Source organism: Lolium rigidum, chromosome 4, assembly GCF_022539505.1.
Source record: "Lolium rigidum isolate FL_2022 chromosome 4, APGP_CSIRO_Lrig_0.1, whole genome shotgun sequence".
Taxonomy (NCBI): Eukaryota; Viridiplantae; Streptophyta; class Magnoliopsida; order Poales; family Poaceae; genus Lolium; species Lolium rigidum.
Window position 1 is genome coordinate 99,589,190 of NC_061511.1, and position 13,161 is coordinate 99,602,350.

The following is a 13,161-nucleotide window of genomic DNA, read 5'->3' on the forward strand; positions in this document are numbered from 1 at the left end:
TATGTCATGCAACTGTAGACATCCACGTCTACACCCCTGAAGTTATTGAAGCACTAGCACCAATGCATTGGGCCAAAGCTTCAGTCATCGACTTTAAGATAACTGACTACAACCCATGAAGGAACGAGTAAATAAACCCTCCATGTCCTTCCGATCAATGCCTACCACATAGACAGGCGAAGTGCTGATGACTTAATCATAACACCAAGACAACTTAACCAACCCTACCTCGGTAGACAAGTCAGCAGGAGGGGCGTTTCTGTCACAAAAATGAACCTGCTTTACTCAAAGAGCACAAACTTCCGCTACCTTTCTTTGGGTGTTTGGCTGTTTGCAACAACAAACGAGGCCAGAAGTGCATAATCATCATGTGTGCAGCTGCGATCAGGCAGTATAATGTTATTTCTAACCAATCATTTGAGCGTGCTCGCATAGGGATCATCAGGCCACAGTCAGATGATTACAGCCACGGACCAAATACAAAAGAACTCTACCAGAAGATCACAACATACTAACTACTGTATCATTATTTGATTTCTATAAGCAAGCTACAATAAAAAGTTCAGCATACTCAAGTCAGAAGACCAGATTCATTCAATGCAGTACAAAGATATTATGTTCATACAGAACCGAGGGAGGTTCTTAATGAAGGAATTCAACTTGAGTTTGTTGAGCTCTTCATTTCTTATCCTCTCTAAGGACGACATAGTTGTGGCCATTCGTTTTCTGTATCTTCGAAATTTTCTTCAGAATTTCAGCAAATGCATTCTTGTCCTGCAATGGAACACACTGACATCAAAGAAAGGCATCGAGCTGACAAATCAACATTGGAAAGAGCATGTCTGACACTTCCGATCATAAAAAAGGACTAACAGCTAATGATTACAAAATGCAACCCAATTATGCCATCCATAAGATTTTTTTATGGAACTTAAAGCTCCGCCTAGCAAATTACATCAAAGCAACATCTTCCCTTTCTGGTACTACTCCCATTATTTTCATAATTAGTACTGCCAAAATTAGAAAAGTGATAAAGGTGGGACAGAAATTAGCGCAATATGAAGAATGATGTTGCAGACCGTGGGCACACTTCTCCACCCATGTGCCAGCCAGCCCCAGAAAATAGCAAGCCAAAGCATGCAGCAGTAACGCTAGATGCTAGTGACATGTTGCAGACTGTCCAAGTCTGAACGCCAACCACAATAGCTTTGTTCCTATTTTTCAAATTTCCAACCAACAGTTCCCACTTCCCTAATTAAAATTAATATTAACAGTCGATAATAAGAATTTGGACTATCCCTTGAGTCCCATCCAACCGCCAACATTCAAGAATTGGAGGTAGCTTCATGCATGACAATTAACAAACAATAATAAAATCCCTCAACAATTCTTACGAGTTCATGCAGAGTAGGAGTGGCTAAAATTCTTAATTTCAGTGGTTAGAACAGTGATGCATTATCAGTAGTACAATACAATGTCACAGCTTTAGTTTGTTGTAAATCAGTAAAGCTGCAGAAGCCTACCTCTGGACCTCGTAGTCTAGACTTAAATCTGGATACTAAATCTTGTGTAGTGACTGGAGCCACTGCAAGAAGAACAGTCCTGATCTCATCCTCTGTCACAGGAGATACATTGGCACTGGCAGTTTTTGAGGAAGCCGTGGCCTTTGATGTAGGTTTCGAGGAAGATGGTGCCTCCTCCTTGATGCCTGATGGTTTGGTGTCCTACGCAAAGAACAATCACTTTAATACTAATCTAAAAGGAGCATACATGTCCATGGCAATTAAGGTTTGGCCTTTTTTTAATGTTAATTGAACCGAGTTTACTTACAGATTCCACCTTTACTTTCTTTGAAGCTGTACCGCCAGATGTTTTTGCATCATCACCACCCGATTTCCTCTTTTGTTTGGATTTTGATGCAGGAGGCGTGCTACGGGCATGTCCTGATGAAGGTGTGGGTTTAGCTGGGCTGTTGTCAACAGGTTCATCTTTCGGTTGATCCTTCTGCTTAGGAGCAAGCACTGGGGATGACTCATCGTCCTGCTGATAGAAGGGAATTAAAAAAAAAAAACCTTGTCATAAAAAGAAGCATGCTTTCCTGCGAACAATGCCCTTGTAATGGAAACAAATAATCAATCTCCACAACAAAAAACTGTTACATCATCGTCTTCATCATCCTCATCGGCGTCTGACTCATTTTGTCCAGAAGCACGCCCAAGCAACTTCTTTAATTCCTTTCCTGACTTGCTCAAACCACCTTCTTCTTCTTCATTGTCATCATCATCCTGGATGTAGCACAATCGGAATATCAGCAGTTTGCTCTTGAACAATGATAATCGTTAACGGCGTATCTGCTTCGATTAAATTAACAAACCAGCATCCATAGGCAGGTAATAACTTGTAGCTTTTACACAATAGCGTTCATAGACGAATGCACTTGCAGATCTTGAACATATTTGTTAGAGGTGGATTCCCATAATTCTTGCTAGCACATATGCTCAGATTCTCTTAGTGAAGATCCCAGAATAGGAATCTTATCAAAAAGCAAAGAATCTTACCACTATTAGTTCCTACAATCTAAGGTCCTGATAATGAGCATCCCATTTATCACTTCATTCATATTTTCATTAGTTTGTCCTATTCACGTGGATTCCTATCATTGCACTTGCACCAGACAAGCATTATCATTATGCATGCTAACAGGCATTGGCAGCTAGTATAACAAGTACGGGAAAATTTATTTACAAATGTTCTCACTTGTTATAGATATGTTCACACAGAACTAGAGAAGAGAACAGAACTGGGGATAACTAGAAGAGTATGCTACGAAAACGAAATACTAAATGAACTCGATTTATTGCTTGATTGATAGGATACATGTCCTCTCTTGTAAGAGGGATGAATAACTTGGCTTCTAAGGAAATAATGCTAAGCATTCCAACTGCTCAGATCGTATCCCCTAAGTGGATAACTAAGGCACACGAAAGTGACATGTGTGAATCTAGCAAATATTATAAAAGCATACTTGCTGGTTACATGTTTAACCTTTATGAACCATTTCAAGCATTCCCAACTAAGAAATTCCTGACATCAATTTTCACTACCGATTGAACAATTTTTATAAGAAAATAAGAAAGATCTTATTCCCAACTTAGATTTGTACATGTTTTTAATTCGTACATATTTCCAAAAATAGTCTATATATTCCCAAACTTAGAAAATCCTGATATCAATTTTCAGTATTTATTGAACATGTTTTATAGAAGTATAAGAAACAATGCTAAAAGGTACAAATCTAAATTCATCTATATTTCAACAAATAGTGTATATTTGCACAACCTGCTTAATTTCAGGTGGAGCAGGAATTTCAGGAGCTAAATCTGCCCGCTCCTCTGGGTCGATATCCACAGCCTCATCATCATCAGTGAATGTTTCTTCATGCTCCCAGTCATCCCCTGAAAAGGCAATTCCCCCACTATAATGATCATGACATATAGGCAGTGTTGATATTTTCTTAGCAGTGTAAACATTTTGGAATAGATGTCTGCAACAGAGCAAACTGAATCTCAATGTAACGGTTTGGCCATGTAAGGTATTAGCCACATAAGATAAATCAGCAGGAGAATGTGGCATTCACACTAGATGGTCATGCAATAACTAATTCAACCCTTAGCCACAAGTAAATGCGCTACTAACATTACTTGCTTACAATCCAAGGGTTGAATTCAACATTGCAGTTATTGGAAGAGATAATAACACTACATCTTAACTTAATTTGAAAATATGAATAAAAGCCAATTGAAGCATTATTTTTCGAGGCCATCTATCTAATATAGTGCAAATGACATGTATCATGTAAAGAAAATCAACAGACATGGGAACTAACAAAAGCATATGCTTCATAATATAGAATGAACCTTGTCGTAAAAATGTTAAAATAAACTATTTTAGAATACTAAAATCTCATACGTAAGTGTTTGGCAAGTAATCTTATTCACATTACCAAATGTAATTCTAATGTGATCATATTATGCATTAAATTAGAGACAAGGGATCATCCAATAAGCACTAACAAGTTAAAGCTCCAATAAAAAATAAAAAATGCAATGTGAGCAAACTATGAACAAACTTCAAGTTATGCAGTGCTAGACTGTGGAATGCGAATAGAGTTGTCTGCCAACTACAGTAGAATTCTGATACAATCAAAATTGAGAACAGACCTTTCTCAATGTCATCATCCAAATCAAAATCTAAATCTTTTCCACCTTCCTCGTCGTCATCCATGCCCCTCTTAGAGAGCCCAAGCCTATCTTTGCGAGCAGCTTCCTCTTCTTCATTCTCCTCACCTTTATCAGAATTATTACCGTCCTCATTGTCTTTTCCCTTCTTAGGACGAGCACCTTCTTTTTCTCCATCATTAGTAGGCTCAAGTTTTTTCATATCAGAACCAAAGGCAGCTGGGCCATTCGTAGCTGCCTTCATCATCCAACGTTCATAACCAGTTGCACTAGTCTTTCTCTTATTCATCTTCTCCTCAGCCTCTTCCAGAGTCAGTTGTTTGTACTGTGCAACTTTACTGAAGTTATACCTGATATAAGAACCAATGAAGCAACGAGCACACATTAATTCACTAAGGAAACATTTTATCAAGATTCAGCTGTCAAGCAAAAACAATTATAATTTCGTCAATCATTGATAAAAAAACTGCTGCTACATCCTAAAATGCTTGACATAAAATATCATTCAAGAAATTAATGGCTTAAAGGAAAAAAAGAATAATAATAATCTAATCATTTGCCAAGATCGTGGATAGATTGGCACCACCCGACTGCCCCTGCCCCGATCGCTAAATCCTGCTTTTGACCCTCCCTCTGAAACATCTGGTACGTGCACACACATCAGCCATCTGCACAGATGCTTCTATCTGCAAGCACATGTTCAATTCCACAAAGCACCGGCGAGTGTATAAAATGGCCATGGAACGAGCACAGATTGCACAACCACCACCATTGCCCTCTCTCTCTCTCTCTTGTCAGATGCGGCAGAGGCAACAAAGAGCGGCCGCTATGCTTTGCGTACACCACAAGTCCATTCTCGAGCGTGTCCGAGGCAGAATGCAATGGCAAAGAAATGAGAAAGCACCAGGATTGTGTGTGTTCTGACATCAAAATCACCTTACTTTTGTTTGTTTGTAAGGAAACTACGGTTAAATTTTTGCACACATGAAGAACTGATAAAACATGCCCAAAACCTCTGGGGGGATTCCTTAAGAAATGTGGGCAGATTATTCAAGATTTCTATGGAATATGTTTTATAAATCATGAGTGGAACACCATGAAACTCCGCTAAACCTACGCAAAACACTTTAGAGCTTGTGCAAATACTTCGTGAGATAACAAGGAACTTTACAAAACTTGCTGAAAATCCTGTTTTAATTTGACAGAACACAAATAAAACTCTGTGAAGCATCACTGAAACCCATTACAATTTATGTAAGAGAATCATGTAATTTGGCTGCAAACATCTACACAAATCTTTGGAGGTTATGTGAAACTTATCCTAAAGCTCATTAATCCAAAGAACTCACGTGGAACTGTTTGAATCTTGACTGAAAATTGAACAAGACTTGTCTGAAATAGCATTGGTATGCAGGTGAGATAGATAGGTTTTTAAAGTCTGTAAAGCTCGAACAAGTGTGTATACAGGGACATGAGAGGCAGAGAAAATAACACATGCATGCGATCTCACCCCTGCAGTGCGTTCAGTCATAAGATGATGTACCATTGGGACTTGGGAGCAGCTCTAACGGCATAGTGACCACTAGCAGTTCCCATATCGTTTAATCTTTGTCTTGCTAAGGCGCGTGAAAATGACTTGAGTAAGTTTGTTGCAGAAATATTCACAATATTAATTCTTTTTGTAGATGTTGTCAATTTATATGACAACAAAAACTAATGGTCAAAGTTGCAACAATGGACACTGAAATTCAGACACTCAAGGTTTTTACATCATTAGGCATTCTACCACCGCTCTGACGCCTAAGCACCTAAGGCAGGTAAAATTTCCAAGGCACTGCCTTACCGCCTAAGTGACGCCTTAAAAACCATGGTCAGACTTGCCTCTCGTTTTTTCCTTTTTTTTTTAAACCAGTATTACTAGAATCCTGAATTCCTGTTTCAGGCTAACACAATGACAAGCATAGAAAAATGTGGAACAGGTGTATTACCAGTTGCCAGCAGGAAATGCATGGAATTCCTTGCCATGCAACATCAATAAATAGTATGTAGCTGTTGCTGACTGTGATCCCTCCATATGACCTTGAAACTGATACTGACCAGTTTCATCTTCCAAAATCCATGGCTTCCTGTTGTATTTCTCCTGGGGTTTCCAAATGTAAATTCATACAGTTAAAAGGGCAGACTGCATAAACTTTATACAACTTTCAGGATTGGCTCAAAACAAATACTTCTGAAAAAAAATCCAGGACATGGCACAAAAATTGGTAACGTTTGGTTCTAGCAAAGAACAACAACTATCAGTACCTATTTTGTACAGGAAAAAAATGCTGAACTAAATAGTGATGAATGATGATCCAAAAGTGAGTACCAGCATTTTATCAGTAAGCTGTCGCCCTTGTAGCCCTTCTTTATGGAGAGACCATTTGTTCTCAGCATTCTTTTTCTTTGAGAAAGGTGGTAAACCAGTGACAAATCTTCCAATAGAGAATGACTTATCTGTGGTAGCATTTGCCCGTACATTGTATTCCTGAAAGTGAAAGATTCACACTGAGGAAATCATAGTATAAATATATGAACCAGCAGCTGATCTGCCTGGTTAACAGAGCACATGATCTGTGCGCTGTAAACATCACATAATAATCTAAACAATTTCCACGGAAGCAACTGTATAGTACAAATGAAGAGCCTGCATCAAGTTATGGAACTAAGCACACAGTGAGCAGCAGTGGAGCTTAGTGAGGGCCAGGACCTGTCCTAGCCCCTCACAAATTTAAAAATGACTATTAACTATTAGGTGGTTGCTATGCACCAATCAAAAGTGAGTTGCCAAATGTTTAACAGAAACTGAAACACAATGTGGTAGACTGGCCCTCTCTACAACTTTGGTCAAGATGACTATGAACATGCGGTATGTCTGCATACAATATATAACAGATGCTGAATTTCTGACGAGAAAGAAAACATGTAGTTTCATCAGTTAGTCCACATCAGTTTCATCAGTTACTTGTAAAGGTTTTTTTATTTTCACCAAAACACGGCTGACAATTAAAATGTTTTTTTAAGATAACAATCTTTTAACTTTGATATGTTCAATACAAAAGCCTGGTTTAATCTACATTAATATTGAGTAAATTCTCAGTACTGAAATTTACATATGCAAATTCAACAGCAAGGTATAAGTAACAATTCCGGTAAAAGTAAAAAAAAAAAAACTAACTCGTTATAACACACTTCAAGAAACATAAGCAATCACTCTCATGTTCAAACTCCAACATTCCCAATTTCCCACAATTCCCTGATGCACCTTTTGATTGACACGCTAAACCAAATATTTCTAGTTAGTTTTCAGTGCAATTTGAAGGGCGGGCCTGCTGCAGCGGTAGAGCCTCACCGCCTGTGACCGAGAGGTCCCAGGTTCGATCGCGGTCTCCTCACATTGCACTTCGTGAGGGTAAGGCTTGCCACTAACACCTTCCCCAGACCCCGCACAGTGCGGGAGCTCTCAGCACTGGGTACGTCCTTTTTTTAGTTTTCAGTGCAATTTACCATCCAAAGCTTTAGCATAAACAGATGCATCATGTAGCTTGTACAATACTAAAGTTTAAGATCAGAGTCGGTCACTACAGGTATTCAAAGTCCTATTAATAAATGATGTAACCTAATTGTCACGACGGGTCAAGTTCTATTGGTCAAGTCCCAAATCTATTCGATAACAAAAGCAGCCCTAACATCTAGTAAAACTAAAACTTTAAAAAAAGGCAATTGCATATATTTTGGTTCTTCCTTGTCAACAACATGTTCCAGCGGTCCAGGTAACATGACCTGCAACAAGATCAAGACAAATTTCCCCTTCTTAATTCTTGTTGCCTACTTAATATTTTATTGTGATTGCAACAATTTTGTGCCATGATACAAGCCAGAAAGTAAATTGAATTGGCAAGCAACGCAAATTAACAAAATTATCGTGGTTATGTCATTCCTTATCCCATGAAGGTCCGAGAAATAGCAGGCGCTCGGTTCCTATACTGCAGCGAGAAGAAGTAAATTCCATTCCGTGACATATATACTGAGCAGCAGAGTTCAACTAGTAACCCTGAATCTCACAATCCAACATCTCAATTCCCCACCACAGAAGTCCACGGACACGAACCACATCCGGCTACTGGAGCAAACGACCGTCGAAACCCTAGATCGAGAGCGTTGGCATAAACGGTGATCGCGGGCACGCGGGAACGGACGGATCCATACCCGGATTAGGTTGGTGATGGGAGCGGAGCAGACGAGGCATCGAGCGCGGGAGAGCGCCATTTTCTTGCCGCATGAGCTGCAGAGCGTGGTGTGCTTGCACCCGGTGCCGTAGAGGTCCGATGGGGAGCCGCAGCCCTCGCACGCCGGCTTCAGCACCAGGTCTACGCTCCCCATCGCGGCGGGGAGGAGCAGTAGGCGGCGCGGCGGTGAGGTAAGGTCCCGGCGACGGACGGAATGGTGGGGATCAGTGATGTCCGGTCCGGGTCGCGTGATTTGGAAATGTAAATGGAGAGGGGTTCGCTCTTGTTTTTTTTTTTTCAAGCTTTATCGACGAACTAGTACTCCGTAAATAACAATGTTCAAGAAATCGTGAATCGCTAACTTATCGGTCAGCCTCAAAATAGAGATTAATCGCTAATCGGACGATTAATCGATTTTATCGGTCGGCCATTTATCGGCTTAATTTTTTGTAAATTCTAATTTTCGGCACTAAATTCTCTATAATATGCTATGTATAGATAATATTGAAGCATTGAACAGAAGTATTACCTTGATTCCTTGCATTTGAATCAATAAAAATGGAAATTTTGAGCTAATGCATAGTTTTACAAGACTACAGAACGAAAATATCGACTGCCACCCGATTCACGACAAGATAGAACCCAAATTTCAGCGAAATTTCACTGAAAATCGGCCAAAATATCGGTCATCGGACTGAAAATCGGCCGAAATATCGGTGTGGCGATAAATTAGCCGAGATGCCGAAATCTTATCGGTTACCACCCGATTCATGATAAATCGGCCGATAAATCGGTATCTCGACCGATTTTTTGAACAATGGTAAATAATATGCCGCGTTGCACCGGAAGAATACAAAATCGACCCAAAATCGATTCTTAGCCATTTCCGTGGGTTGCTACCCGCAAAAAAAAATATTATCTATCCTGTTAAAATTTTATCTAAATTCACATGTATCTAGAGTCTAGACACTCTTTAGTGCGATACATTTGAATATAGATGAACCTCTTGACATCTTTTATGGACGGAGAGAGCACATCTTAAATATTTTCTAAGCCTTAGATAGTTTCACTGTATAAAAATTATTTTTTTATTTAAAACCTTAAGCGCTATGGTGGGAGTGAAAAAAAATCAACTTCTATTTTCTAGTTTGTCTACCCATGTAACCTCACTTTATCGTTATTTTTAGTTAATCTATTACTAGTATTTTATATTGTGTATTTATATTTAACTAATGTCCGGATTTTCGTAGGAAGGGGGCAGTAAATTAAACAGAAATCAGCCGTGGTTAGGCGTCATGGTTTGTGTGCGGGAAGGAGACGGAGGAAACCATGACATAAGGGTGTCTGGTTTTTTCATTGAAAATTCGAAACCGTGCAACTGTTTCACTTTGTGGTCGCTATATTTGTAATTTTGATTGATAACACGGGCAAGGAAAAAACCGGACGAAAATTCTGGGTAGAAATCTTACTTCCTTTATTGCTAGGTATAGGGCATATCGTCCACCATAATTTCGGCCACACACACCGGTACATTAACTTCCCACGCTGAAACCTCATATGCATTACAAGATTTGCCTAAGTAAGGTAAAACACAAGCTCGTACTTCCGACCTAGAGAACCAAGAATGTAATTGGATTTTTTGATCGTCAATTGAGGTTGCCACTTGGGAAAATCTTATCCACGCAACAATTCCGAGTCGGTTTCAAACACCGCTCGAATAGCGCCAAGCTCCACGGCTGCATCAACACCTTGTTCTACAGCATGGAATTCAACAGCAAAAACATCATATACTACTTCCGTTTTTCCAGCCCTAGCAACAACCAACCTACCCTCATATCATGAACTACAACTCCCTAGGTTGCATGTGTCTCACCCTGTGTATAAACAACATCACAATTGATTTTCAGAAAATCCTATGTCGGCGGACACCAGAGTTATTTGTTTAGTATACTTTTCTTCTTAACCTTGCTAAACATATGTAGGTATTCGCCGACTTAACTTACAAGCCGTCAAATTACATCCTCAGCAGTGACATGTATCTCACCTTCCTGTAATGTGTTCTGGTTGTTCCACCAATGCTACCCAAATATTATAATTTCAATACGTTTGGGCTTTGGAAATTCCCAAATAACATCAAGGGTTTGCACTGTTGTATCTAGCTGCTCAAGTTTTATTCTCAGCGCCTCCATCCCACCTTTGCGCCACACCTCTTTCATAGCTTTGCACTTCACAAAGGCCCAGTTCTTTTTAGCTTCAGCTTGTGCAGAAGCGGCTCCATCTTGAGTTGTCCAAATAAACGGCCGTGAAAAGAAGCTGTAGAGAAAACTCCATCTAGTTCTTTTCGGCTGGTGTCGTCTCGGCTTATCTCGTGAGTGATGTGATGAAAAATCTAAAATAACCCTGGAAAGAGAATGGATCGCGTAGCTAGTTGTATCCGACTTCAGTAACAAGCTGAAACAAGAAATATTCAGGTCGTGGCTACAATCAGGCCGGAAACGTCGGTTAGCCAGCCGATTGATAAACGCATGTGCATGAACTAGCTAGCATGTAACCTCCCTGTACATAGGATTAGACATGCTGCGGCCTGCTTGGAGGAGGGTTGTGCAACAACTAGACCCATGGGTGTGCCCGCGGCGATGGGTGGTTTGAGGGTCGCAGCAGATCGGCCGCGGTCGGCCGCCGGCGAGCTCGAGCTCGCCTCGATCTGGTCCGCCTCTTTGCAAGGGATGGCCGCAGGCTACCTCCTCCGCCATGGAATCGGGCCGCGGTAGGTAGAGGAAGATTTTGGCCGATCTTTCGATGAGACGAGGATAATTCGATTTGTTGGTGGAGTTCGTGCTTGACAATCCGACTATACGTGCAAAGCTCGTGCGCCAATGCAATCGCTAGGACAATCTCCGGAAGTTACAGATCTTGCGGATGCATGATCAGCCTGACCAGCAAGGGTCTTGACTCCTACCTGAAATCGAGAACAAGTAAGAACTAATAATGCAATCAGATTATTGTGGATGAAAGATGAAAACTTTATTGACTAAGGTGTGATTCCGAATAATCGATCTTGTTCTGGGCGTTGGACTCAAAACAACTACACGAGAGTTGTAGCAATGGCTAACTTTTAGTCTAATCAAAATCCGAGTCTAAACGTGATGGCTATTGGGGTATTTAAAGGAGGAAAAGGTGAGGTTTCGGCCAGCCATACGTTTGGTAGCCGAACCAAACCCTAGAAGGCCTTTCCCCCTTTAATACGGACTCTAAAAATGGCTGACTTAATTTCTGCGAAAATGACATGAGCCTGACCCAAAACTAAAGGTGACGCAGCACCATATTATGCTATGAACGAAATTATGAAGTGTAATCTTGTATATTTCGTCCAAGTCTTCAATCATCATTATGGTGCTTCAAAGTTCTGAAATCTCCACTTGGGGCGTCCTCTTCAATCCTCACATGTTTGCTGTCATCTCCTCCATGTGTGATCATGCTCCAATGCTTGTCCTTCTCATCCATTCTAGGTCCATCATTTCTAAGAGTAACAAGCATATCTGATTTAGGCAGCATCATATTCTCATGTATGTGAGGAATAGTTCCAAGAAACGAAAGTACCTGATAGTTAAGTTATTCGGCACGAGCTCGAGTGATTGGTCCTCGTATTTGTGTGGCTTTAGGTACAACGGTTGTATCAACATATGGGATATCCTCATCACCGCCAGGAGTGGCACGGCGCGGCGGCCGGAGTTTTCGGTTGATACGTCTCAAACGTATCTATAATTTTTGATGCTTCATGATTTTTTACACCAATTCATACATGTTTTGTTTACACTTCGTTGCACCTTTACATGATTTCCGGCACTAACCTACTAACAAGATGCCACATTGTCAGTTTCCTGTTTTCTATTGTTTTTGTATTTCATAGAAGTTGTACAGGAAATATTCTCAGAATTGGACGAAACAAAAGCCGAAGTCAATATTTTACCGAAACGAAGAAAAAGTCTGAAGGGGGTCGAAGAGGGGAAGCAGGGGGCCCAAACCACCCCTAGGCGCGGCCTGGGCCTGGCCCGCGCCTAGGGTAGGTGTGGGGCCACCAGGCCTCCACCGACCTCGCCCTTCCGCCTATATAAAGCTCTCGATGCAAAAACCCTAAATATACAAGCCTCCGTCCACGAAAAGTTTCGTCGTGGCCGCCATCATCCAGAGAAGATTCGGGGGATAGAAGTCTCTGTTCCGGCACGCTACCAAGACGGGAAATTTCCCCCGGAGTCATCTCCATCGACTCCGCCGCCATCTCCATCGTCGTTGCTGACTCCCATGATGAGGAGGGAGCAGTTCTCCCTCAGGGCTGAGGGCTCTACCGGTAGCTATGTGGTTTATCTCTCTCTCTCATGTACTTCAATACAATGATCTCATGAGCAACCTTACATGATTGAGATCCATATGATGAGCTTTGTAATCTAGATGTCGTTATGCTATTCAAGTGAATTTTACTTATGTGATCTCTGGAGACTCCTTGTCCCACGTGTGTAAATGTGGAGTGTGTGCACCGTGTGGGTCTCTTAGGCAATATTTCACAGAATACTTGTTCACTGAATTATGATTTGAGTTGGATGTCTCTATGAAAATGTGGTGTGTTAGTACCGCCTATGAATGCTCATAGTATAACG

General features: G+C 40.8%; 1 protein-coding gene across 2 annotated transcripts; it reads right to left on the reverse strand.

Annotated features, from left to right (window-relative positions):
* Positions 1–369: 369 nt before the first annotated feature.
* On the reverse strand, positions 370–8,729 carry LOC124649963 (transcription initiation factor IIF subunit alpha-like). Of its 2 annotated transcripts, none has more exons than XM_047189530.1 (9): positions 8,487–8,729; positions 6,607–6,765; positions 6,227–6,378; positions 4,221–4,588; positions 3,340–3,455; positions 2,160–2,285; positions 1,831–2,040; positions 1,524–1,724; positions 370–774 (listed from the first exon to the last, which is right to left on the reverse strand). In XM_047189530.1, exons 1-9 carry the CDS (start codon positions 8,658–8,660, stop codon positions 679–681), a joined length of 1,602 nt encoding a protein of 533 aa, XP_047045486.1. In that variant the 5' UTR covers positions 8,661–8,729; the 3' UTR covers positions 370–678. The 2 variants fall into 2 exon arrangements, with proteins under 2 accessions (XP_047045486.1, XP_047045485.1); XM_047189529.1 differs by having other exon boundaries at positions 1,831–2,043; positions 8,487–8,715.
* Between the last annotated feature and the right edge of the window lie 4,432 nt (positions 8,730–13,161).

Coding starts and splice junctions, on each gene's coding strand:
- LOC124649963 (XM_047189529.1), bottom strand. CDS start 8,660: ATGGGGAGCGTAGACCTGGTGCTGAAGCCGGCGTGCGAGGGCTGCGGC. Junction 6,766..8,486: donor CCATCACCAACCTAATCCGG/GTATGGATCCGT, acceptor TTTCACTTTCAG/GAATACAATGTACGGGCAAA. Junction 4,589..6,226: donor GCATTTCCTGCTGGCAACTG/GTAATACACCTG, acceptor TTCTTATATCAG/GTATAACTTCAGTAAAGTTG.